This window comes from Ambystoma mexicanum, chromosome 7q, assembly GCF_040938575.1.
Source record: "Ambystoma mexicanum isolate Mex_15411 chromosome 7q, UKY_AmexF1_1, whole genome shotgun sequence".
NCBI classification, from domain to species: domain Eukaryota; kingdom Metazoa; phylum Chordata; class Amphibia; order Caudata; family Ambystomatidae; genus Ambystoma; species Ambystoma mexicanum.
Window position 1 is genome coordinate 953,891,671 of NC_090941.1, and position 27,641 is coordinate 953,919,311.

At 48.6% G+C, this 27,641-nt stretch overlaps 1 protein-coding gene across 1 annotated transcript in view; it reads right to left on the minus strand.

Annotated features, from left to right (window-relative positions):
* CAPN5 (calpain 5) overlaps positions 1 to 27,641 on the minus strand; it is an 820,088-nt gene that overhangs the window by 351,159 nt on the left and 441,288 nt on the right. The window contains exon 3 of the mRNA XM_069640007.1: positions 14,311 to 14,442. Within this exon, the coding sequence (XP_069496108.1) occupies positions 14,311 to 14,442 (132 nt within the window). The remainder of the gene's footprint in view (positions 1 to 14,310; positions 14,443 to 27,641) is intronic.

Here is a 27,641-nt window from a genome sequence, read left to right on the forward strand (position 1 = left end):
CTCCGGTGTCTCTTCTGGTAGGTTTCTGTGAGTCTTCATCTTTGTTTGATGACTTTCAGTCGGGCTTTAGACCTGGCCAGGGCACCGAGACCGTGTTGGTCTCAGTGCTTGGCGATCTTATTCTTATTGCTGATCAGGGTGGAGTGGCAGCGCTGATTTTGTTAGATCTGACTGCTGCCTTTGATACCATCGACCACTCCATCCTGGTCATCCATTTAGCTGCTGCTGGCCTGGCTGGCCCGGTCCTTAACTGGTTTCAATCTTTTCTTTCTGATTGGTCACAGCGTCTTTTGCTTCAACCTTTCCTCTATGCAGTTTCGGCTTTGTTGTGTGGTGTTTCCGCAGTGCTCTGCCCTGTCCCCCATTCCCTTTAACATTTATATTTGGACTTTGATCGCCCTCATCCCCACCCACGGCTTTAGACGTTACTCATATGCTGATGACAAGCAGTTTCTGGTAAGGCTGGATCTCCTTCATCCTGCCCATGCCTCTCAGCTGCAAGACTATAATAGCCACGGGCTGCTGGATGGCCGAACATTGGCTTAAACTAAATGGCGACAAGACCAGGGTTTTGGTTGTGGGTTCGTCTGTCTTTTTGGCCCTCCTCTTTTGGTCCTTTCCCTACTGCTGTCTATGTGGTGAAGAACCTGGGGGTTAAGATCTCCGCTTCTTTGTCTATGCCCTCTCAGGTTGGTGCCGTTTGCCAATCTGGACATTTTCAATTGAAAATTCTTAAGAGGTTCCTTCCATTTATCGCTATTCATTCGCAAGCCCCAGTAGTCTCTGCTTTAGTCCTTAGCAAAATAGACTACTGCAATTCTCTTTATTTGTCTCAACCTGACAATTTGATGCAGTATCTGCAGGCTCTCCAGAACTCGGCCGCATGCCTTGCCACAGGCCCTCGTTTTCGGGAACATATTTCCCGTTTTAAGATAGCTTCAACGGCTTTGCGTGTCCATTTTAATTCTCTGTGCCTTGTACATCAGGCTTTTTATGGTGTCAGCCCGAAATACCTGCAGCAAATATTTCAGCCCTATGTTCCTGCTCGTGCATTATGCTTAGGGGCTGCTTTCTTTTGGCTGTCCCCAGGGTCAATCAAGCGAGAACTGGTGGATGCTCTTTCCCGTTCAGTGGCGCTGTTCTCTGGAATGCTCTTCCTGTATCCTTGTATAGGGTTTCTGCGCATCTGCAGTTTAGGAAGGCGTTAAAAACCTTACTGTTCTAGTTCCTTCTTTCTGTTTCGTGATCGTTGGTTTCTGCTCTTAGCACCAGGTTGACTTGTGGTGTCGGTTGCACTACACCCTCAGGTGTGAAAAACTTTAACATAGCAAAACATAGTTAAGAATTTGGGAGCGAAGATCACCTCATCACTTTCTAAGATCCCAGAGATTAGTGCGAGATGCAGCTCTGGCCATAGCAAACTCAGAACATTGAGGAAAATTATGCCATAAATCCCAGAGAGTTTGAGAAGCCAGGTAGTTTCTGCCACCATATCTGGTATGCTTGATTACTGTGATGATCCATTTCTTTCTCAACCTAATTTCTTGACTCAACGTTTGCAGGTGTGGCAGAATTCTGCGGCCCGCCTGGTTGTAGGCCTTCCTATATTTGCCCACACCGCTGTGATGTCGTGATCTCCCTGTGGAAGGAAGCCAGAGTTACATTTAAATCACTCTGTATCTTCAGGAGAAGTTTGTCAAGTATGTTTCTTCCCGCAATCCTCACTCAGCCGACCTCTTGCTCCTTTGTGTTCCTCTAGTTTCTGGGAGCACTATTGGTGGCCGGGCTTTCTCCGCAGTCGGCTGCAGCTCTTTGGAACTTCCTCCCTTTTTTGCTAAGGGCTATGTCAGACCCCCAGTACGTCAGGAAAATACTCAAGACGTTTTTATTTGTCAGTTAGGGGTGGTCTTTTTCTTTACTGTTTTGTGGTTGATTCTAGATTTTCCATTCCCAAAGATACCCTCAGGTCTTTGCTGCGCTTTATCAAATGCACTTAACATAAATTAACAGATGAAGGGAAGGACCCATAGCTATGCACCTGAAAGTACAAATCAAAAAACGTAATCACACCCCAAGAGAACAAACATAACAATCATAACATTCCGAGATGGAGGGAAGGAACCATAGCTATGCAACCTGAAAGTACAAATCAAAAACCTGAGGCAATTCCCACATGAAAAAATAACATTGAGATATGGGGAAGGCCCCATAGCTATGCAACCTGAAAGTACAAATCAAAAACCCGAGGCAATTCCCAAGAGAACGAACATGAAAAAATAACATTGAAATATGGGGAAGGCCCCATAGCTATGCAACCTGAAAGTACAAATCAAAAACCCGAGGCAAATCCCAAGAGAAAGAACATGAAAAAATAACATTGAGATATGGGGAAGGCCCCATAGCTATGCAACCTGAAAGCAGAGATCAGCGGTAATTATCGTGTTAGAGGATGGTGCCTTTTCAGAATAGGGAACCAGGATAATCAGGCCTTGCAGAATAATGTGCCACAGAATTAAATGTCCTCAAACAGTATCATTCAACATCCCACCAGATAACTGCACCCACTAGTAATGTTCCCTGCAGCAGGGACATGAACCAGTTCCAGGGCGCACCCCAGAACCTCCCATGCGGTGCGATGCAGGAGTTAGCAGGCCAGAGTAAGAACTTCTGGCGATTTCCAGCTACTGTTCTGCTCCAAGTACCAGAGTTATGTGAACCCCCGTAGAGTGCTAGGACAAGCAGCAGGCAGCTTGGGAACATGTAAGTGTATACTTAGATTAAGAAAAATCATTGCCGGCAGTAGAGTTTCTAAGATAGTCAGTTAGCAGAAAGACTACTAAGTGCTAAAATAGTGTCCCAGCTTCCTAAGCACAAATACAAATGTCACAGCCTTTGTAGATACTCAGAGCTCTCAAGGGACCCCATGGCAAGTGCGAGCATTCCATTAAGTCTCATCCATCTGGAAAATTGAGGACATGGGAGCCTACATCTGATCTCACTGTACCAGAATGTGACCACCATGTGCTGTCATGAGACTGGAAGGGATGGTAGATCGTACAGGACTAGACCACATACACCAAAGAGATTGAAAATGGCAGCAGCCTTCAACTGAGAATTAAAACAGGATCACCATTAAAGGGAATTTGTTTTGGCAACTTTTTAGGAAGATAGGCAGAAGTAAAGGGGGCCTGGCAAGTGTGAGGCATAGCTGACAGTTTTGCCCGGTCTTAGAAAAAAAAACACCTTTTATGACTCCAGAGTGGATTATATCATATATACTATTCTTGGTCAGCAGCTTTTCATACCTTCATGAATATCGCTAGATGACAATATTTATGCACAGAGTGGAGACTTAGGGGCCGATTCATGGAACAAACGTGCGCCGAAAATAGTTGCGCAAGCAGGCGCAAGCGCAAAAAAACAGGTGCACGTGTGCGATTCATGGAGGTCCCTGCACGTGTATACCTCGGGATGTGCCCGAAACCTGCGCATGGCGCACAAGTCACTGCAACATCCCGAAAGGCGTGCGCGACGCGCAGTGAAAGCGCACAACCTCGGTGCATACACCAGAAAGTGGGCGGAACACGGGGCGTAACGCGCGGAATGGGGAACAACACGCGAAAATAAGGGCGTAACTGGGGATGTACTGCAGGGAAGCAGACGGAACGCCCACACGCACTCGAACCACATGTATTCATGGAATCGAATAGGGCAAAGCCACGCACAGCCAAAGACACGCACAAGCCGAAACACGTCCGCCACACGAAGGCAGGCGGTAGCGTCCCTGCGCATTACAAAAGTGGCAACATACAGCAATTGGGCCTGTGCGAGCGGGCTACGTGTATATCAGGGGTTCGCGTGAACTTTTTCACGCGATCGGGCCTGTGCGAGCGGGCTACGTGTATATCAGGGGTTCGCGTGAAGTTTTCCACGCGATCGGGCCTGGGGGAGCGGGCTACGTGTATATCAGGGGTTCGCGTGAAGTTTTTCACGCGATCGGGCCTGGGGGAGCGGGCTACGTGTATTTCAGGGGTTTGCGCGAAGTTTTCCATGCGATCGGGCCTGGGGGAGCGGGCTACGTGTATATTAGGGGTTCGCGTGAAGTTTTTCACGTGATCGGGCCTGGGGGAGCGGGCTACGTGTATATCAGGGGTTCGCGCGAAGTTTTCCACGCGATCGGGCCTGGGGGAGCGGGCTACGTGTATATCAGGGGTTCGCGCGAAGTTTTCCACGCGATCGGGCCTGGGGGAGCGGGGTACCACTCACCGTCTGCCTTGCATGTAGAAGAACGCGTAGCCAACACCCGCTGTGAAGTAATAGCGTGTGAACCCCAACGGATGGAAAACACATGCACCACACGAAAAGCACGTACAGAACAGTGTAAAGGCATGCGGGATCTCCAAGCCCTGCCAGGGCAACGCCCGTGCGCAAAACATCACAGACGCGCTTACGCTGTAAGGGCCTTTGGTCCAATGAAATCGCGTACGCGTGCTGACGCGCTTACGCGCTAAGGGCCTTTCCTCGATTTTCACGCTGACGTGCAGGATTTTCACGTGCCAAATCACTCCGTATCAAGCTGGCCACGCGAAAACACACAGAAGACCACGCTCCTGCCCAGAAGGCCGAATTACTGCCCCCCAGTGCCCCGAGCAGCCTCCCACGTGCCATCTGCTGCTGCCTGCCTGCCAACCTGCTGCCACCGTGCCCTGCCATTTGGTGCCTGCACATCAGCCATCTGCAGGGGTCCAGTTGCTGTGTCCACCCCTGTTGGAACAGAAGACTCCCGACTCGGATAACATCGCTCCACAGCCCAGCCCCAGGACCCAGTTGCCCACCCACTCCTGCCCCTGGGGTTGCCATGTCGGGCACATCCACATCTGGCACCAGTGGCAACCCCCGGCCAGAGGGGCAGAGGGGCACCAGCTTCACTGCCACCGAAGTTGGTGTCCTGGTAGAGCAAGTCCTGGGGTAGTATGATGCCCTCTTCGGATCGTCCCGCGCCAACAAGGAAGGACGGGAGAGGATCTGGGCCGACTGTGTGGTTGCCATCAACGCGGAGGGGGTGGCAACCCGTACCATCCAGAAGGTCAAGAAGCGCTGGGAGGACTTGAGGTCCAGGACCCTCATAAAGGCCCGGCGCCTCGTGGAGGGGGGCCGGGGCCGCATGAGTTCCATCCAGATGAGGGTCCTGGAACGCGTACACCCAGCGCTCCACGCCCAGGTCCTTGAGAGGGAGACCCGTCTGGAGTTGAGCGGTAAGTGGCCAAGCATTGCTGTGTGAGACAGGGCATGTTGCAGTGTACTGGTTGTCTGATACTTGCCTGTATGTGTGACATAGGCCATGTACGCATGTATGTGTGCAGGGACATCATGGTAATGCATGTGCGACCAGTAATGTGTGAACCGCACGGGGAGCCCTATGCAGATTGTACACATGAGAGCATGGCAGTCTCTGTTCCTGGACATGGGTGGGAGTGAGGGATGGGTGCTGATGCCAGGTACATATATGGTATCCATGTCTGTGTGCCTGACCTGCGTGTCTGTGACTTGTGAATGCCATGGATGCATGACACATGTCTGTGACAATGTACAGATTCACTGATGCAGCCTAGTCATCCTTGTATCCACTGTGATTGGGGTGTACGGGGCCAGATGGATGTGACTGAGGTGAAGTGTGTGCATGTGATAGGCATGACCCAGGATGCATGTGAGTTCCATTACATTGTATGTTTCGAGAGTCCATTGGACATGTATGGAAATGTCCATGGCATGCACCATGACTGTCACTGTGTGTGTTTTGCCTGGACTGACATGTGTTGTGGTGGGACATGATGGAAGTGTACTTTGACAGTGGCACTCATCTGCTATTGCTTCATGTCTAGGGGACCATTGTACAGTACCCTGATGCTTGTGTTCTATGTCTCCCTCTACGCAGCGGCTAGTGAAGAAGAGGGCGGAGACGGCGCTGTGGAGCAAGGCGGCGGGGATGCCCCCACGGCTGCAGCGGAAAGGGTGGGTGAGCCCCCACAGGGGCCTGCTACGGCGGAAGACGGTGAGGAGCCATCCAGGTTGGTGGTTTCCACAGAGGAGGAGGAGGCCGCCACTGAGGCACACAATGGGCCTGGTGGGGGCATCCCTGCTGGTGCAAGTGGTGCAGTCCAGGGGCAGGGGCAGGAGGCAGCACAGGTCACCGTGGAGGGGCCCGTGCATGTCGCTGTCCCTGACCCTGTGGGTGCACCACCATGCACCAGCAGGGATGCCCCGTCCCAGGCCCGTCCACAGGTAGAGGGGATGTCCATGTCATCTGACTCCCCTCCACCTGCGGACGAGGGGACCCCTGGCCGTATGGAGAAGGTCCTGATTGGGGTCACGATGCGCACGGCTGTGATTCGTGATGCCATGCGTGCTTCCCAGGAGGAGCACGCACGTCATCACGAAGAGCACCGTGCCGACGTGGCCCAATTGGGATCGTCCATGTTCGGGGGTTTCCTGCATGTGTCGGCCAATCTGGCGGCCCTCTCCTCCTCTGTGAAGACTATACGCCAGTCGTTCTCCTTGCCGTCTTCCAGCCCAGATGCCACCAGGGCCCCATGTGGACCTGCCCTGAACAATGCAGCCAACTCGGTGGGGATCCCATCCCTGCCACAGTCGGGAGTCAGAGGTCCAGCAGGGGTGGACACCACAGCAACTGTACCCCAGCAGATGGAGGATGTGCCGGCATCATCAGGCAGGGCACGTGCACGACGGCGTCGGTGGATTCCATCAGCCTGGATGCCGTTGTGCTGGCAGAGGCAGTGGCGTCGGAGGCAGCAGCGGAGTCAACGTGGGAGTCATCATGGCTCGGGGCCATCAACATCGGAGGGGCAGGCATCGGCAGGAGGACCCAGGATGGGAAGTGTCTTCCGTGTGGCAGCGGTTGGGCCAGCAGATAGGTGCGGAGCGGCGGCGGGCGGAAGAGGCGCGGCTCACAATGGTCAGGGCGGAGGACTCCATGCGGAGGGCACTGAGGCGGGCCAAGTGCCTCGAGGCAATCCGCAGGGGGTTGGAGGAGGAGACGGCGTCGTCCCTGCGGACCGTCGGTGCCATGGAACAGGACTGCCTCCGGGACATCGAACAGGAGTTCGATGATGCCCTGGCCCGGAACACCACGGAGTGAGCCGCTGGACTTGCCTGCCGCCTTTGTATATAGTTATATAGTTAGTGTTAGGTTTCCTTTATTCAGTTTTTTTATTTGGTTGCGATTGGACAATGCGCCACATTTTTGTATGTAGTTCAGTTTTTAGTTAGTTGTCATAGTTAGGTTTCAGTTGGTTGGGCGCATGGACCCGGGATTATCTTGTAAATAGTTCTTCAATGGATTTGTCTATTTTTTGGATTTTTTTCATCGCCATGGAGCAATGGTTTTTGTTTATCATTTACACTTGGATTACTTTTCTGACTGTGACTTTGGACACCATTTTTTTGGATTGTGCTGTGTGTTTTTGATTTTTTTCATGGACATTCTTCTTCTTTTGGTTGTTTTGCTTTGTGGTTTTTCTCATTTCATTTCCATTCCAGTTGATTTTAAATACATTTTTATTTTCATCCTTCAATGTGTCGTATCATCTCATTGCTTTCATGCATGTCATGTTGGGTGTCTTAACATTCACTTGCTGCCATTGTGTGTGACAGACATGTGTTCATTTGCATTATTTACATTGGGTGTGTAACATGTCATTGCCTTTGATATGTGGGTGGATGTGATAGTTGGTTGGGCCTTTTGGCAGGGGAGGATGGCCATTACGGACATGATTGGGGATTGGTGGGACCCAGGTGCAGGGGGGCATGGATGGGACATGGGTGGGGGCCTGGTGGTGGGTGCCCCACAGTGCTGGGGGTTGGGGGGGTGGAGAACATGAGTTGGACATGGGTGGGGGCCTGCTGGCAGGTGCCCCACAGTGCTGGGGGGTGGGGGATGGGGAACATGAGTTGGACATGGGTGGGGGCCTGCTGGCAGGTGGGGGTGGTGGGAGACATGAGTTGGACATGGGTGGGGGCCTGGTGGAGGCTGCCCCTGGTGGCTGGGGGGTGGGGGTGGTGGGAGACATGGGTGGGGGCCTGGTGGTGGGTGCCCCTCCACTGCTGGGGGGTGGGGGTGCTGGTAGACATGGGTGGGGGCCTGGTGGAGGCTGCCCCTGGTGGCTGGGGGGTGGGGGTGGTGGGAGACATGGGTGGGGGCCTGGTGGTGGGTGCCCCTGCACTGCTGGGGGGTGGGGGTGCTGGTAGACATGGGTGGGGGCCTGGTGGAGGCTGCCCCTGGTGGCTGGGGGTGCAGGGGGACATGCGTTGGTGGGCAGTAGTGCAAGTTGACATGTGGGTTGGCTGGGGGGCATGACCATGGTGGATGGGGTGCCTGCAGGACATGTGCAGGGTAGGCCCCTGTGGTGTGAGCCACCTGCAGGGGCCGTGGAGGGTGTAGAGGGAACACCTGGGAGGACCCACACGTGCAATTCATGTGTGGTGCTCCCCGCGCACCCCTGTAATACACATACCCTGATGGAATCGCCTGTGGAACCCTGCTCGCACAGGCCCAATCCCGTGTGGAAATTCCCGCGCACCCCTGAAATACACGTACCATGATGAAATCGCGTGTGGAACTTCCCGCGCACCCCTGAAATACACGTACCATGATGAAATCGCGTGTGGAACTTCCCGCGCACCCCTGAAATACGCGTACCCTGCTCGCATGGGCCCAATCGCGTGTGGAAATTCCCGCGCACCCCTGTAATACACGTACCCTGATGGAATCGCATGTGGAACTTCCCGCGCACCCCTGGAGTACACGTACCCTGCTGATTTTGCGTGTGAAACTTCCCCCGTGCCCCGAAATACACGTACCCTGATGGAATCACGTGTGGAACTTCCCCTGCACCCTGAAATACACGTACCCTGCTGATATCGCGTGTGGAACTTCACGCGCACCCCGAAATACACGTACCCTGATGGAATCGTGTGTGGAACTTCCCGCGCACCCCTGAGATACGCGTACCCTGCTCGCACGGGCCCAATCGCGTGTGGAAATTCCCGCGCACCCCTGAAATACACGTACCATGATGAAATCGCGTGTGGAACTTCCCCCGCACCCCTGAAATACGCGTACCCTGCTCGCACGGGCCCAATCGCGTGAGGTACTTCCCGCCCACCCCAGTGATACACGTAGCCCGCTTGCTGTGCTGGTACAGGGTTAGCGCAGCCTTTTGCGCTGGATTGGCTATATTGATGGCTTTTCCCTGCGCGAGAGGCGTTCTTGGGGGCGTAACTGGCGCTGCTGCAGGGTCGCTGCGCCACTGTGCGCCACGGCTGGTTTTGGTGGCTGGAATCCATGAATACGCTGTGCGCGGAAATGGATTTTAGCGCACGCGGCTGGCGCAGGGATTCGCACGCGCACACTGTGCGCCAGCCGCGTGCGCCACTTGTGCGCTGAATTCTATGAATTACCCCCTTAATCAGGGCTACATAGAGTGGGTGAACCAAACTATTTTGCTCCCGCAATTCAAGCCAATAGCCCCAACAACTAATACCGAACCCTGCCACCACACTGTGTTGGAATTTGCATGGCAGCCTACACGGATTTCCCTTATGTTCACCAAGCGACCCTTACCTACCCTTCCACATTTCCCTTTGTTAATCAGAGCAGGGGGAAGACCTCCTTAGCCTCCTCTTCCCTTTCTGTCCCCAGTCCTCCTCTAGGGGGGAGACCTCAGCTCCCCACCTCCTTCCGTCCCCGGTCCTCCTCAACTCTGTTCCCATCTGCTCACAGAACTCAACACGTACTGCCTCTCCATGTTTACGCGGCTCAGACTATATCCCCTTTACACCACATGATGTGCGACAACAGCCATGTTCATTCATGCACACATAAAATGGTCCTGCAGCAAAGATGTGTTGTAATCACCGTCAATGTTGCATTTGAGAAAAGCGCGCTTCAGGAGTTTGAGGGATAACAGCCGGTCAGTCCCTAAAAATCAATGTTTGCTCTCAAATTCCATAAGTGAACTCAAACGCTCACACTTCCAAATCATCAGTGACTCAGAACAAAACTGATCAGAACTACTCTGTGAAACATTTGGAACTTCAAATTCAATTTGATGAGGCCCTTTTCCATGCTTAACATAACCCATCCATGATGCAACGCATTAACCAAAGGGGAAAAGGTAGGCACAAAAGAGTACAAAGGGTAAACAATGTAACACATTAAAAAATATATATATATTTTGACGATAGTATTCAAATTGCCATTTTTTCACGTATGTTCAGACTATTCAAGAACCTGACCATCGGATACGAAAGACTGTGCTGGAACATGAAAGCCATCGTTGGGACTAGTCAAGAGATCCACATTGGCAGAGCAAACCCTACGCTCACCCATGAACCTTGGGGTCCTAGTCCATTCAAGCATCATTTTGCACCAGGCATTGTATGTTAATTGTAACTCTATTTCCAAAAGTTGGTCAATGTAACTCCCAGCAGGCTATACAATATTGGCCAGGCAGATACACTTCCTTGATTAAATGTACTTTGCGTTTTGCACCAGTCAAAGCCTATGTAGGTGACCTAATGGGAGACCAGCCACGCAACTCAACCATTACCGTAGTTCAATGCAAGGTTCACGAAAGTTCCAACGATCAGTGCCTAGACCAAACAAGGTAGAAGAAAAAGAATGCTCAATGGTCCATCCATGTTAAAGGATCCACCATGGACTGTGGGATCATCTAAGTTCTGTAGATTCTCCCTTCCCTTCCCTTCAATTTCATCTTTATCCAGCCTGGCTTCCCAAGAGGATGTGCAACACCTATAGAGGGTGTCTCTAGCGTAGCGTTGTCCAACTCCAGACCTCGGGGGCCGGGTCCATGTCGGAATTTCAGGATACCCCTCAATAATATTTATGAGAGATTTGCATACAATGACAAATATATGCAACTTTTTGCTCATTAATATTAATGAGTGATATCCTGAAAACCCGTCAGGCTTCTGGCCCTCGAGGCCTGGAGTTGAACAACCCTGTGGATGAGGCACGACCACCTCTGTTCATTTCTTGCTGAAGCCCACTCTCAATCAGCAATTCCTCAATTTCTTCTAAACAATTCAGAAGAATCCCAGACTGATGCACACTTAAAAAATAAATTCGATTCCAAATGCAAATTATTTACCAGGCCTCGCAAAAACATCCATTTCATTTGCACTTAATTTTCCTGCCTTTTGTCTAACAATAAGAGACAACATCTTGGGCTTTACTCATACCCTGCTCCCCCCAAAAATACATGCAAATTATCTCGCCACATGAGCGAGCATCAAGACTTCAATTTAAAGTAACAATTTTCCCATTATCCTCGGCAACCTTTCAGCCTTTTCAAGACAAAGTGTTTGACTTGGAGTCCAAGCCAAGCAAGTGTGCATATTGGCCATGCCAGGGCAGAGACGTCTTAATGAGAGCACAGAAGGGGCGCATGCCTCGGGCACCCACTCTTGGAGCACTCCTCTCCCTCCGCCTGTCTGCCCGATACAAAAATTAAGCACATTTTTCACAGAAAAAAAAGACAGATGTTATGAACTTGTATAGCACGCTCATGAGGTTCTGAGCCTGCGCCATGGCTGTTGACAACTAAGTTTCAAGTTGATGACTTAATGCTTTCTTTGTTCACTGTAGTACATATAGTTTGTGGGTTCAATGTAGCACAACTAGTGAAGAATGTTCACATGTCTTTGGGTAATGTATGGACCACATATCGATACGATATTGTGCCACAATGGCTAAAAAAGCTCAGTGTGTTAAGCACTTGTTGCAGAGATTTGTGTTTCAATGCTAAATAACTGTTCCAAATTCTGGCAAGGCAAGTTTTGGTCTTTTTTCTTTCTGAAGTTGATACAAAACAATGTACCTGCACAAGAACGTTATAATTATAAAAACTAACATTTCATGTGTATGGTGCAGGTCTGGAGCCTAGTCCTTCCAAATGAAGGTTGTAAAAACTGCCCATCCCTCCAAAAAAAAAGCATAATGTGTTAATTGGGAAATTGGATATTTCCCATCTAGTCTTTTCCACTGGACGGTACTGTGATCCTGAACAGATTCTCATCTCACTGTGTAGTAATGAGCTTTTGGTGAAAAGGTTTGCCTTCTTACATACTGGTACATTGTTTAACCCTTTGCCTTTGATTTCTTTTCATGTAGACTATTTGAGTGGAAGTCTTCCAAGAAAGGAGAGATCCAGCCAAATGTCGAATGCCTCTCTGGCAAGCACATTTTCAGATTTGCTTATTTGAAGTACAAATGGTTCACATTTTTTTTACGACTTCAAATATTCATCTTCACATCATGAATAAATTGTCTCAAAAAACTACTTTAAGCAAGTGAACGTATTATAGTTTTTTGTTGTGTATAGTTTCAGAAGCCAAATGATATCTTTTAGGCTGACATTTAGTTTTCTGGTACAAGAGGACTTCCAATGATGATGGAGAAAATGAGTTGTATTCTCTTTTTGCATTTCAGGATCCATAACTGCTTTAAAATGTTGTGTTGGTTTATCATGAGGTTTGTGTACTGCGGTTGTGGTCCGCAAAACACTATTTTTTAGCTCATGCAAGTCAAACAATCGCAAATAATTATACAGCACTTTATGACAAGAAATGAAAAATAACGTGGTCAAGTGCCGAAATTGCAGACTGGGCTCAAAGGCCAACTTCACCACCTAACGAAAGTGTGCGATCCTGTGCAACTCCTGTAATCTCATAGTGCCTGTCAAAATTGCCAGTGGCTAAATATAGAGCGGCTTCGGCCAATAACACGTAATACATTTGTGATTATTGGTATATTGCACAACACAAAGTCACTCATGACAACACTGCTTGAAAACCAAAGCCACCTGTAATCCAAGTCTACGACTGCACACAATTGACTAACCTCTAGCCTCAAACTTCTACTAACACCTAATCTGAGCCTCAATCTAGGTTAAGGCACGTGTACCTTACTCTTAACTTCTGATCCGTCTCCTGTACTCCTGCTTGAGCATGTGTATATTCTAGGAGGACTAGATGTACTTTCGTTATAGTTTATAATCGCTCTGCTATATTCGTCCTTGAGCATGTAGAACTTTCTAACAGCTCCCAATTGGTGTCCTGTATCCATGCTGGAGGATACGTATCTTTGTGGCTTCTCTTAACTCATAACACAAAACAATGGGCCTCATTCCGAGTACGGCGCTAACCAATGGCGCTATTAACCCCTTGGTTGACGCCGTACCCGGACCGGCAGCGCCTTGGTGGATGGCGGAATTACCGCCCCATTCCAAGGTTGGCGGGGCGGTAATTCCCCATTCACCAAGGCTCTTCCCCATTCCCAAATGAGCCCCCATAGGGCTCAATGGGAATGGGGAAGATGCAAATAACGGTGACCGTTCATTACGGTCACCGTTATTGGCTTGGAGGCCCCTTTGCGCCCTCGACTTTAACACCTGCTCAAAGCAGGCGTTAAGGGCGAGGGCGCAAAGGGAACTCGGAGTATGGCGGTAAGGGATCACCGCCACCGGTCTCGTTACCGGTGGCCGCTATCCCTTACCGCCATACTCGGAATGAGGCCCAATCTCTGGGATATAAATGCTGGGTGTGTGTATCTTTTTCATACTTCTACTTCTCTTTCTTCTGCATCAATACTAATGTCATTATGTGTTCTCTGTGGATGCTATTGCTAAAAGTGGCCTGTACCGGGTCTAGGACACAAGTATCCTCATCATGGACAGCCCCTGCTACACTTGAAATGACAGACATTTATCCTCTTTACAGCATGAATGAAAGGGGTAAGAAGTGAACTTTAAGGGTAACGTATCAAGCCAGGAGTATGGACGACAATGAACGAGAGGGTAGGGCTCAACCTCAAGTTGTCTGTACGCTAGGTGCCAAAATCCCCTGCGATGACCCCAGTAGGTCACAGAGGCGTAGACAGGGTAGGGCCTGAGCGGGCAAAGCCTAACCACAACCTGTAAATGCCCACTCCGTAGCACTGTGTGGGTATTTACAGCTGTTAATGTCTCTGTGGTGGGCCCAACTACATTAGCTTCAGGCCCACTTGTTAGACAATCCTGGCTACACCTCTGACTCCCAGTAGCCTCAGGAAGCATCACAACCTTTGGTTTCACTGACCTGTTGTAGCCAAGTTGAGCATCTGAACATTTTTAGGACACTCCGAGGAAAATAAGGAGTTAACTTGAGTTGATCTGCTGAACATCATTCACTATGAGATGGCTGAAACTCTTCTGCAGATTTGGGCTTCCTTACCTTCTGCCAGAGGGACTCTCTTGATGCCAGCGATGAACTGGCAGCCACGAACCAACAGTTGCCAACCTGGCCTTGGTGCAAGTCATGGGAGCTGATGCCATCCACAAAGAGTCGTGGATCTTCACAGATTTCCTGCAAGAAAGCAGACAAAAATAGTTACCAGAAAGGCGATGAGGATGAAAAGATATAAACCGTGCACCAAAAATGGAACTTTGTGCATGATACAACAGTGAGGTGAGCTTGCGTAGAAAGTACAAAGCGTTCAATAGACATTTAACCACTCGGACAGGAAAATACCAGTGCATATTACTTGTCCCACCAATGTAAATTCACCACCCTGGGTTTCACTACTGTGTAATGTTAAGGTACAAGTGACGTGTGTAAATCAAAGAAGAAACTGCACGCTTTCTTTAAAGTTTACACAGTAGAGAAGATCTTCTAGATAAATACATTGCATGAAAGCCAAGAGAAATCTACCATTTATGGCTATACCTTGGTCACTATCCAAGAAAGGTAGGGCACCTCATATTCTTAAACGTGTGAATGTTATCTCTTTTCACCCTCTCTTTCTTTTGATTGGATTGAATTTGGCTACATTTATATAGTACGCATGAAATATGATTTGATTTAAAATTGCGTTTCCTTTCTCCTTGTTAATTTTGCTACCTACATATAGGGCCTCATTACACGGAAGGCAGTAAGGGTTAACGGTGACCGGTAAGGATACTGGTGACCGGTAACCCTTACCGCCTTACTACGAAGTCCCTTTGCGGCAACCAACCTTAACGGCTGGTGTAGACCAGCCGTTAAAGTTGGGACCGCAAACGGACCTTGGTGCTAATTACGGTACCGCAATTTGCAGTACCGTAATTAGCTCCTTCCCTATTCCCATTATGCCCTATGGGGCAAAAATGGGAATGGGGAAGGGCCATGGAGGAAGGGGGAATTGCCGCCCCGCCAACCTTGTAATGGGGTGGTAATTCCCCTTTCCTCCATGGTGGTACCGGTATGTTACCGGCGGCAACCATGGTGCTATTTGCACCATGGTTTACCGCCTACCGTATAATGAGGCCAATAGAATTGCAACCCAAAAACGAAGGCAAGCATTGAGGAAGAGCACATGCGCGAAACACGTGTCTGCTACTGTAACAACTGCTAGCTTACATACATCAAAAATATAAATAAAATATAAACAAACATGAGAATAACCATATATACACATTTCACTGCTGGATCATTTTTCCATTACTTCATTTTACCATAAAATAAACTTAGTTCTCAGTTTTTCCGTTAAAATAAGGCATAGTAGAAAGGTTGAGTAAATGCACCCCTTGGCAGCTAGCGTTCTCCAGGGGAGACACGGAGCCCCGAATGAACGAGCAATGTGCGCCTTATCACGTCAGGTGTAATGCAGCAATCTGTCCAAACAACCTACAAGGGAAGAGCACGAGCTAAGGGGTTCTCTCCTCGCCACTACACCCTACAGCAGTTCTTTTGCCTGAAAATAGTCATTGTGTAAGATGAGCGGAAGAAAAACCGTGGCTTCCTATTCCCAAGTCACTGGCATCAGTTGCAAAAGTGCAAATTGTTCAATTGTGGAACACACAATGGCAGCATGGTTTAGTTACTCACTCATCTAAAGTCCAGGGCTGTAAGAGTGATGTCCCAGTGACATCACACTTCATAAACTGAGACTAAGTGGAGATGTTGGTTGCAACAAGAGCTCTAGAGCCACAGTTTTTTCTGACCTATCTCATATGTATAAGTGCTCACTGCTGAGGTCTGGGTGCACCCCACACGTATGTACCGTGCCATAGCTAACTCAACGTTTCGTTATTTAGTCTCAGATCTGCAACCTTTGGCTCTCAAGTTGCTCAAAGTACAGCTCCCTTCAACCCTAGCCAGCATGGCCACTGGCGAGGGACTATGGCAATCATAGTCCAAAAACATCTGGAGAGTGGTTCAGATTTATTCAAATTCTTCCACCCATCACTTTTTTGGTTGTCGTTTGTCTCCCTATTTGAGAGAGGGTATGCCCAGACGTGGGTCCCTTGCTCTCTGCGCCATAGGGAACCAAGCTGCACCTCACTGAGGAGGCCCAACAAGGCTGAAACATGTCTGGGGTTGCTTGCGTTTCTGTGCAGAGGGTACCTGGCCTAGCAGTTCGGGCTGGGCTGCTACCATTGGTGGCAGTACCACACTGATTTGCATATGGCTGGAACGCTTTTGCAATGGCACAGACGGGCTAAAAATCAGCGGTGTGGAAGGTTGCCCAGAGCATTGCCAGTACAGATTTATTCGAAACCTTCCACCAATCACTATTTTGGTTGTCAAAGTTTACAAACACCTGCATTTTAGGTCAATACATTTGGTGTATATACCCTATTTTGCACAGGCCAGGAAACTGCAAGACGTGTGCCAGCCTGTGTGCAATAAGAAGTGATTACTATACATGGAGGACTTCGGCTCCAGTGACCGCAATCTTTTACGATTTATGAAAAATACAAGAGGTCAACTCAGCTCAATTTGTGCGCGTCAAAGTCAAAATATGCATTGATTTGGCTGCCTAACCATTCATCAAAACGTGCACAGAAATGTACAAACCAGGTGCTTCTAGAATCCTTAATTTCACGCTCAAAGTTCATTTTCAAGGGTGGCTGAACTAAAAACAGACCATAGCCTACAAGACATGGTTATTCTCCGGTCAACAAAAGTACAGAATAGCATCCACCGTTCCATCACGGTCATCCATTTCACGGCATTGCACATACCATCAACTTGGATTTAGAATGCATTGGTAGTGGCAATTTACCAGGTACCATTTATAATGTAGCAGTTACTATCCCAGTAGTGCAGTGCCACCAAGGGAAGAAAATGGGTCGACACAAGTTGGAGCTGTACTGGCCAGTTTGTTGTGACAGGGTGCCATTCCATGGAGGCCCCAGGCCCAAACCCACAGGACCACCTATCCCTGCAGTCTCCAATATCTACTCTTGAGCTAGGGTTCCCTCTCTCACCCATAAGCAGAGCTTCAGGAGACTGTGCTTACAGACAGGGTGAATAATGTACAGCTCTGTGCAGAAGCAACCAAAGCCTCAGCCATTGACAGGCTGCCCAAATGAGGTTGTGTTTTGTGAATTAAAGACATTTTCCTGTTATGGTGAGTATTGTGACAAATTATAAAAGAGCAGACCACCCAGCTTACATTACTTGCTCAGCGATTCAAGAATGAAACTATTCTATAAAGACATATTTCCAATAAAACATTCGGTCTTCATTCTAACGTTCCCAGAATGCTTTGTGCCTTTATGTAAATCGCCAGAATTGGGTTCCTTGGGAAGACCATGACTGCTGGACCTGGGTTGGGGCTTCTGCTCCTCGGCCCCGACCACATCACTGAGGCCTCTTCCTGCCCACCAGGAACGCGGAGGCTCCCAGAGTAGAGATGTTCCATTTCCAGCACAGGGTATCATATTGAAACGATAGAGCGAGACCAAGCCTCCAGATCTCTACCAGCCTTTTACGTCTAGTCGGGTGTATAAAAAGGCAGCGACATGAAAGTTTAAGGCGACTAAAATTGATGCCACAAACCAAGCCCTAACTAAGTGGGAGAGCATATTTGGTACCGATTTCGATATCAGAAAGGCAATTTCGTGTTTTGGGTGCAGCTACCTGCCTCTTTCATCAACTATTCTGAATGGGGCTGGGCTCTTGTGCCGGCAGCGGTAAGTACCTGGAAGGGAGAAACTTTTACCCCACCTGGTGGACATAAGGGGCGGATCTGCAAGGCAAAGTGTGGTTCTACATCTGCAAATAAATCCTGCAGAATCTTAACATGTTATGGTTTTCAAAGATAAAAAAAAACAATAGTTAGTGCCTCACACCACAGATCAGGTCATAAGAAATTGCGTATAGTTGGCAAAGGTGACTTGCGCGTAGTTGTAGATCATGTGATCAGGGATACGGAATCGATCCCAAAGGGGGTTGTACATGTCTTCTATATCCACATTCTAGTTTCAAAGCCCTTCACTATCATATCCATTCAGTTTACACAACAGCCACTTGGGGTTTGCTATGAACGCATCACCTGGACCATTATCCCGGCACCAGATTTGGTGCACTTTTTCTTCTTTAGGAGGTGGTGAGGGGGACTTTAAGTGGAACACATCATGTAAAGACAGTCCATGAATGTTCTAACTTATTACCCCTTTTATAACTCATTTTTCCATTTTTTTTTTGTAAGTTGATCTCCCATTGTTTTATTACCACTTTTCAACTACGATAACTATAACAGAAAATAACCCTCCTTGAATGTATCCCCACACATTTCCGTCATGTCTACGCACAATCCTCCTTCAATGTACCCCCACACATTTCTGTAATGTCTATGTACAATCCTCCTTCAATGTATCCCCACACATTTCTGTCATGTCTACGTACAATCCTCCTTCAATGTATCCCCACACATTTCTTTCAGATCTACGTACAACCCTCCTTGAATGTATCCCCACACATTTCTGTCATGTCTACGTACAATCCTCCTTCAATGTATCCCCACACATTTCTGTCATGTCTACCTACAATCCTCCTTCAATGTATCCCCACACATTTCTATCATGTCTACGTACAATCCTCCTTCAATGCATCCCCACACATTTCTGTAATGTCTACGTACAATCCTCCTTCAATGTATCCCCACACATTTCTGTCATGTCTACGTACAATCCTCCTTCAATGTATCCCCACACATTTCTGTCATGTCTACGTACAATCCTCCTTCAATGTATCCCCACACATTTCTGTCATGTCTACGTACAATCCTCCTTCAATGTATCCCCACACATTTCTGTAATGTCTACGTACAATCCTCCTTCAATGTATCCCCACACATTTCTGTCATGTCTACGTACAATCCTCCTTCAATGTATCCCCACACATTTCTTTCAGATCTACGTACAACCCTCCTTGAATGTATCCCCACACATTTCTGTCATGTCTACGTACAGTCCTCCTTCAATGTATCCCCACACATTTCTGTCATGTCTACGTACAATCCTCCTTCAATGTATCCCCACACATTTCTGTCATGTCTACGTACAATCCTCCTTCAATGTATCCCCACACATTTCTTTCAGATCTACGTACAACCCCCCTTGAATGTATCCCCACACATTTCTTTCAGATCTACGTACAACCTTCCTTGAATGTATCCCCACACATTTCTGTCATGTCTACGTACAATCCTCCTTCAATGTATCCCCACACATTTCTGTCATGTCTACGTACAATCCTCCTTCAATGTATCCCCACACATTTCTGTCATGTCTACGTACAATCCTCCTTCAATGTATCCCCACACATTTCTTTCAGATCTACGTACAACCCTCCTTGAATGTATCCCCACACATTTCTCTCATGTCTACGTACAATCCTCCTCCAATGTATCCCCACACATTTCTTTCAGGTCTACGTACAATCCTCCTTGAATGCATCTTCACACATTTCTTTCAGGTCAACGTACAATCGTCTTCGAACGGATCCCCACACATTACTTTCAGGTCTGCGCACAATCCTCCTCGAACGGATCCCCACACATTTCTTTCAGGTCTGCGTATCGCTGGAGCTACTCTATTGACCGATGTCGCCGCTGTAGGCCATTTCAAGACATATCAATAAAAGGCAGGCGCCCCAAGTAGCCTGCAATCAACTCAAAATGTTTTACACAGTCATCATAACCAGATTCGACAATCCTAAATTGAAGCAAAGTGCAACCTTCCAGCAAAATGTCAAGCTTATGAAGAGAAACACAATCAAGAAATGCGCTCATCCTCCTTCGCTGTAGAATATATTGTGCCAGTCAAGGCAAGGGGGCAGGGGTTAGAGGTAGGGACGCAAGACACCAGGCTGTGCTTTTTTTTCTAATTGAATGATGCCTCTCTTCACATATAAAATGTCTTCCCGCTCGTGCAAATGTTCAACTCGTGATCGACAATATCTCCAATACTGTAATCATGACGAACAAAGGATGTGTGGTGGCATGCCAGGTGAAGTGATTGCGGCCTTTTTTTCTTTAAAGTCGAAAGTTGGAGTTGCATGCTGAGCGCCCTATTCTCAAGTTAGCACAGTGAGCGTGCTAAAGAGCACGAATCACTGCGCAAAATCAGGACGCCCACGCTCCACCATTATTCTCAAGAGGGCCGGGCCGTCCTCGTAGTGCCCGACAGTGCACCGTGGTCATTGCGCCTGTTTTTGGGCACAACGGGCGCAATGCAGAAATCTCTGCAGCACTTTTGTAAAATAATGACAATCGTTATTTTATAAAAGTGCTGCCGTGACCCCTTCATATTTACATACATTTTGGACCTGCCCTGTGGGGTTGAAGAGATGAAGAGTTGTTAAAAACACATCAGGATTCGGATTTCCAAAAGCACAGAAACGCAATGCAGAATGGGGGTGGAGAGTTGTTAAAAACCCACTAGGATTCGAATTTACCAAAACGCAAGGAAATCAATTAAAAAGAAAGGATATAGTAAGGTATAGAAAGGCAGAAGGGCATCGGCACACAGGTAAAATTTTGTGAATTAGTAAGAAGGCGTCCCGGCTTCCTGTGGCAGTACAATACGGCACCGAAATGGTGCCATATATGTGCGCCACTTTAGCGCACATTTAAAAGTGGAGGAGTGCCACAAGAATACCTGTCTTAAGTGGCAGGTAACGAATGTGGTGGTTGCTAGGCCGATTTCCCACCCATCCTAGCAACCGCCACATATATTCCGAACGGGATGCATTGCTACCGACTTCGGAAGAATGCGCCACCTTCAGAATAGGTGTTTATTATTACCGAAAATGTTGTTGCAAATTTTTACGAGATTGTCGGTAGTTAACAGCCACTTAAGAATCGGGCCCTTAGAATCCAGACTTCTTAAAGGCCCTAACATAGAGAAAGGACTTAACTTAAGGGGATTGCGAAAGTGTCAGACTAAATATGTTAATCCTTGTCAGAGGTGGAGCATTTAGGTGACTGTTTCTTATGTTTCGCATTATCTGCACACCCTTTCTGAAAGCGAGGCACGGCGACACTTGCGTTTTGTGTGTGATCTTGTAAATGAGCTTGGAAAGACAATTTTAACAGTCAATCAACATAGTAAACAAGAGTTCTATGAGATTACATCGAAAAGAATGTATCGAATATGATTTAGTCCATTTTCTTTTTTCTCCAATTCGATTTGGATGCAAATATATGCGGGGAGACCTCCCCCCTTCCTCCGGCAACCACCCGTGGTATTTATTATCACGATCACCCCGTAGCCCCCCACATTTATTAGTGGCCAAATTCTGCCGCGTTGCAATCTTCCTATCCCAAAAAAAGAGTCCAAGCTTCCGTGTGGGTGGATCCACTTCATATGTGGGGGCACATTTTAAGTACTGATCTATTAGGATAAGTTATTCTGATTTTATCTTTTGCCGGGTTGTGGTTTTTGACCTTTTATAGAATAGTTTTTTCCTGAATGTACACTATGGGTTTAATATACTCAATTAGATAATAAAACATGAATAAACAGGATAGTGTTTTTATGGCCAGCAGAGCACGGGGGCTAGTGATGCAGAGTACAGTTGTTGACTCGAGTACGGTGAGGGGCGGAAGAGAGACAAAGGGGCATAGCACAAAATGAGCTCCAGGGGCACATATTGGGGTGCGGTGTTAAGAGCAGGGATGTCGGCAAAGAATGACAGCAGCCAAAAATTAAGGGTCGGGGTGCATTGCGCAAAGAGAGGGGACAGATGGATCAGAGGGGGGCATCTAACGGAGGAGGCGAGCTTCTGCATTGGAGGACTGGAGCACGGCAGAGCACAGAGGTAGCCCATAGGAAAGCAGGACGCCAAATGGAGGGCGCAAACAATAGTGTGGCATGTACGGAGGTTGGGGGGGGTCAAGCACACCGGGATATCAATTCACCAAAATGTGAAGCAGAGGCGGCATCACATACCCGGTATATAAAAGCACATATGTTCCTTACCAATTATTTAAGAAATAATGTACAATAACTTCCACAAACATGTTTTGTGTTCAATACAAAAGAATGAAGTGATAGTAATATGAAGAAAAAATATTTTGATCAAATATAGTGATACAAATATCATGTGAAAGACATTTGAGTGCCAAAAAGACAAACAAGTGTTAGAACATTTATTCAGAAAATTGATACGTATCACAGACATGCATTTAACGAACATTCTCATACAGAAATCCAAAATGGCAACCATTGCTTAATCAGTAAACCATACAGCCAAAAAACAAATCAATTGGGAGGTGTGTACATAAGGTCCCACTTCACAATTGGACAGATTAATAAAAAAGAAGGGAATAGTTTCTTACCTGTAACTCCATTTCTCCAGCATTGGTATCTTTCATGGATTCACATGCTTTGAATATTCCCCGTCGTCAGGCTGGGAATCCCCGGTACATTATATAGACCCTTTCCCGTAGGAAAACTTTTTCGACGCTTATGCGTCCTATCCACCTCGTTTTGTATCATGCGTGCCCGTACCGTCAGGACGTCATGATATAAATACAGGCCCCGCCCCCGCGCTCCCTCAGATTTCGGCCCCCAAAGTAGTGGGGAAACCGGTTTGCATGATCAGGGGAGGCAGGTGGGCGCATGTGAATCCATGAAAGATACCAATGCTGGAGAAATGGAGTTACAGGTAAGAAACTATTCCCTTCTCCAGCATTGGATCTTTCATGGATTCACATGCTTTGAATAGATTACATAGCAGTACCACCCCCAAGAGGAGGCGTGCATGCAAACCCATATACTTTTTTCACAAAGGCCGTTCCCTATGATTATGTATACATCAGTAATAGTTAACATAGGAAAACGAACCACATACAGTCATAAATTCCACAGGATGCAACCCCGCAGCCGGGGCTTACCTTATTGGAATAGGTGTCGAAGCACTGCCTGTCCCATCCGGGTGTCTTCGGCATGTTGCTGCGACAGGCAGTAATGGCGGGTAAAGGTGTGTGTAGCCGCCCAGGTAGCCGCCATGCATATGTCCCCTAGAGGGACTCCGGCCCACAGTGCCGTCGACGATGCCGCTGCTCTAGTTGAATGAGCTCTTGGCCGTCGTAGAAGAGGCTTCCCTGCCCTGGAATGGCAGTACGAAATGGTAGATGACACCCATCTTGATAGTCCTTGCTTTGAAATGGCTTTTCCTCTAGCACCCACACCATAGGCCACGAACAGCTGTCTCGTTTCTCTGAACGGTTGCGTACGATGAAGATAAAACTTGAGAGCCCTTTTTACATCCAGTGTGTGTAGCACTCGCTCCGCTCCCGAGCATGGCTCCGGAAAAAACGTAGGCAACACGATAGAAGAATGTTTATGAAACACTGAAGGAGCTTTTGGTATGAACTGTGGGTTAGTGGCTAGGACTACCTTGGTCTTGAAAAATCGTAAGTATGGTGGGTCCACCATTAGAGCCTGAACTTCTGAAATACGTCGGGCTGAAGTGATGGCCACCAGGAAGGCCAATTTCCACGACAGAAACTTTAGAGACGATGATGACATTGGCTCAAAAGGAGGTTTCATAAGAGACGTTAAGACCAGATTGAGGCTCCACTCCGGTGGAAATTTCTTCTCTGGAGGGAAACTCCGAAAGAGGCCTTTAAGGAAGTGCTTAATCAGGCGGTCGCTGAACAATGGTGCCGAGTGCCGTCGACGAGTAAACCTGGAAATGGCTGCTAGGTGTACTTTTATTGACGACACTGACAGGCCCTTTTGAGCTAATAACAGCAAGTATGGAAGGAGCTGTTCCGGCTTAATCGATTGCGGGGCTAAACCTGGTTGATCCTCACACCATTGACAGAAACTTTTCCATTTGTACGCGTATGAGGCGTTTGTGGAAGGTGCTCTTGCCGCTTGCAGGATACGTCGACAGTCCTCCGGAATCGTTAGCCGACCAAATTCGGCGAAGTCAGGAGCCAGGCCGTCAACTTGAGGCTGTCCGGGTCGTGATGCCAAACGACACCCTCCTGTCGAGACAGAAGGTCGGGGGTCTTCTGGAATCTCATCGGTTCCGACGCCGCTAAGTGTAGTAGGTCTGAAAACCACACCTGTCTGGCCCAGTATGGGGCCACCAGAATTACCCGACATGGGTACCTGAGGATCCATTGCAACGTCCTCCGGACAAGGGGAAAAGGAGGAAATGCGTACAGGAATTTGTTCGTCCATGGGAACGAGAACGCATCCCCCAGTGAGCCCTGCTGAGGCCATCTGCTTGCGTACTGATGGCATTTCTTGTTGTTCTTCGTTGCAAACAGGTCTATGGAAGGGTGTCCCCATTCCTTGAATACCAGTTGAAGTTGTTGGTCGTTCAGCACCCATTCGTGAACTTCGTTCATTTCTCTGCTGAGGGCATCGGCTTCCACGTTTTTCACTCCTGGTAGGTGAAACGCTAAGATTTGCATGTTGTGTTGCAGGGCCCAATGCCAGATTTTCTGTGCCTCCGTCGATAGGGACCTGGAACGTGTCCCTCCTTGTTTCCTCAAGTAGAACATCGTCGTGGTGTTGTCCGTCATGACACGCACCACCGAGTCCCTCAGTAGCGGAAGAAAAGACTTCAGAGCCCATCGCACTGCTCTCAGTTCTAGCAGGTTGATGTGCAGGGAGGACTCCTGCAAAGACCACTGGCCTTGTACCTGTAACGTATCCAGATGAGCTCCCCATCCGCTCAGCGATGCATCCGTCACCACCGTCTTTTGGAACTCTGGTTCCAGTAGAGGCATCCCTTTCGTTAGATGAGTAGACACTTTCCACCAGCCGAGTGCTTGAACTAGTTGTTCGTCGACGACCAGTCTGTCGGACCAGCGACCTCTGCTCTGCGCCCAACGGTCCGCTAGAAATTCCTGGCAAGGCCTAATAAACAGACGGCAGTTGTTTATTAACGGAATGCAGGACGACATGGTCCCTAGCAGGGACATGTACTTGCGCACAGAGACCTTGGTACCGCCTCTCCATTCCGACGCCTTGTATTGAAGTTTTTGAATTCTTTCGCTGGATGGTTTCACCAGGCTTGTGTGTGTATGAAACTCCGCTCCTAGAAAGACCAAGGTCCTCGAAGGCTCTACTGAGGACTTGTTGAAGTTTATTGCGAAGCCCAGTTCCTGTAAAATGGACATTGTGGCTCGTAGACTGTCTCGTGTTTGTTCCTTGGATGACCCTCTGACTAGCCAGTCGTCTAGATATGGATAGACATGATGACCATCCTTCCTTAAATGGGCCGCTATAGGGGCCAAGCACTTGGTGAACGTCCTGGGGGAGGACTTGAGCCCGAACGGGAGGACCTTGAACTGAAAATGCTTTCTCCCGACGACGAATCTTAAATATCTCCTGTGTCGTGGGCGTATTGGGATGTGAAAATAAGCATCCTGAAGGTCTAGTGATGATAGATAGTCCATGGGTTGCACCGATCTGATAACCTCTTGGAGTTTTAGCATTTTGAATTTTTGGCTCTTTAGCCACTTGTTGAGTACCCTCAGGTCGAGAATGGGCCTCCATTTGCCGTTTGGCTTTTTGACAACAAAGAACCTGGAATAAACTCCTTGTCCTTCCTGTGCCACAGGAACTCTCTCTACCGCCCCTTTTCGCAACATAAGCGCCGCCTCTTGTCGTAGGATTTGGAGGTGGGGCTGTGTCGAGAGTAAAGGCGGAAGACGCGGAGGCTTGTCTTTGAATTGCAGCGCATGACCCATGCGAATCGTGTCTAGGACCCATCGATCTTTGGTGATGCATTTCCATCGGTCGAAGTGATGAGAGACTCGACCCCCCAGGACGTTCCGAAGGCCGTCATTGGTTGCTGGTTTGCTTGTTCTTCGTTGACGACGGACCTGAGCCTCGCCGCCTGGAGGCTTGATAGTCCCTGCTTCTTCGTGCCAACTGGGACGCTCGTCTGAACCCTTGTGAAGAGTACGAGGGCCTGTTAAATCCACGGTCCCTCGAAGCTCCAAAGCGGGAGTTTCCAGAAGCCCCTCTGAAGGGGCGAAAAGAGCGAAAATTTCTACCCGTTTGAAGGGCGCCGAGGGACCTAGCAGTATCTGTGTCTTCTTTCATCCCTTTCAGCGCTTCATCCACCTTTTCTCCAAACAGGTGTTCCCCTTCGCATGGCATGTCCAGGACTTTGTACTGTACTTCAGGACGGAAAGTAGTACATTTGAGCCACGCTTGTCGACGAAGCACTACTCCATGGTTGATTTGTTTGAAACCAGACTCAGCTAGGTCAACTGCGATATTAATAGCGTGGTTCGAGGCCTCTTCGCCGTCCCGCACCAGTAACATAGCTGCTTTTCGGTGTTCGTCTGGCAGGTGTTCTAGGATAGGGGCTAATTTGTGCCACATTTCCCTATCATATCTTGACACGATCGCTAAGGAATTGGCTGCTCTTACTGTCGTCGCTCCGACCGAGAGCACCTTCTTTCCAAAGGCGTCCTGCCTCCTAGCCTCGCTTTCCGGTGGCGTTGAACATTTTTGCTGGACCCTGGCCTTCCTAGCCGCTGCCGCCGACACCACCGAGTCAGACAGAGGCTGTGATGTTAGACATTTTGGAGTGGATTCCGGAGCTTTAAACTTTTTCTCGATCCGTCCCTTTATTGCTGGTTCCGAGAACGGATGGCGCATCGTCTTGAGACCTTCTTGCCACACGTGGTCAAGGATTGGGATGGCAAATACCGATTTTCTCCTTTGACCCATATGGTCAAAAAGGAAACAGTCTTTCCTCTGCTCCTCAGGAATCAAGCCGAATTCGGAACACGCTTTCCCCATCATTGCATGGAAGGCTCCCACATCATCAGGGGGAGATGGCTGTGTCTGGCTCCTCGTAGACTCCAATTCTACATCCGAATTCCATGTCGGGTCCCTCGAAGGTGACAGGGAGATGTCTGACCACGAGTCATCCCGTATAGAGTCGGACTCCGACAACTCACCCTCCTCCTGAGCTCAAGGACGATCTTTCACCGCCTGGGGAGCCGATGGGTGTTTCGTCGTCGAGCGAGCCGTACAAGTTTGCTCGTCGACGGAAGGAACAGACAAAAGTGACGATGACGTCCCAGGCTGAGGGAACTGTGTATCCAGCCGCTGTAGTAGCTTCTGAAGAGTATTAAGCACATCCAGAGACAAAACCGTCTGGGGGGGTCAGTAACGTGGATGAAATAGGTACCATACCCCCGCTCGCACTCGTCGCCGACGTCGTCGACGTGGAAGGCTGTAAGCCTAAATCCGATGGCTGCAGAACCACGTCGCCTTCCCCTTCCGCCGAGCAGGCCGCGTCTGGCT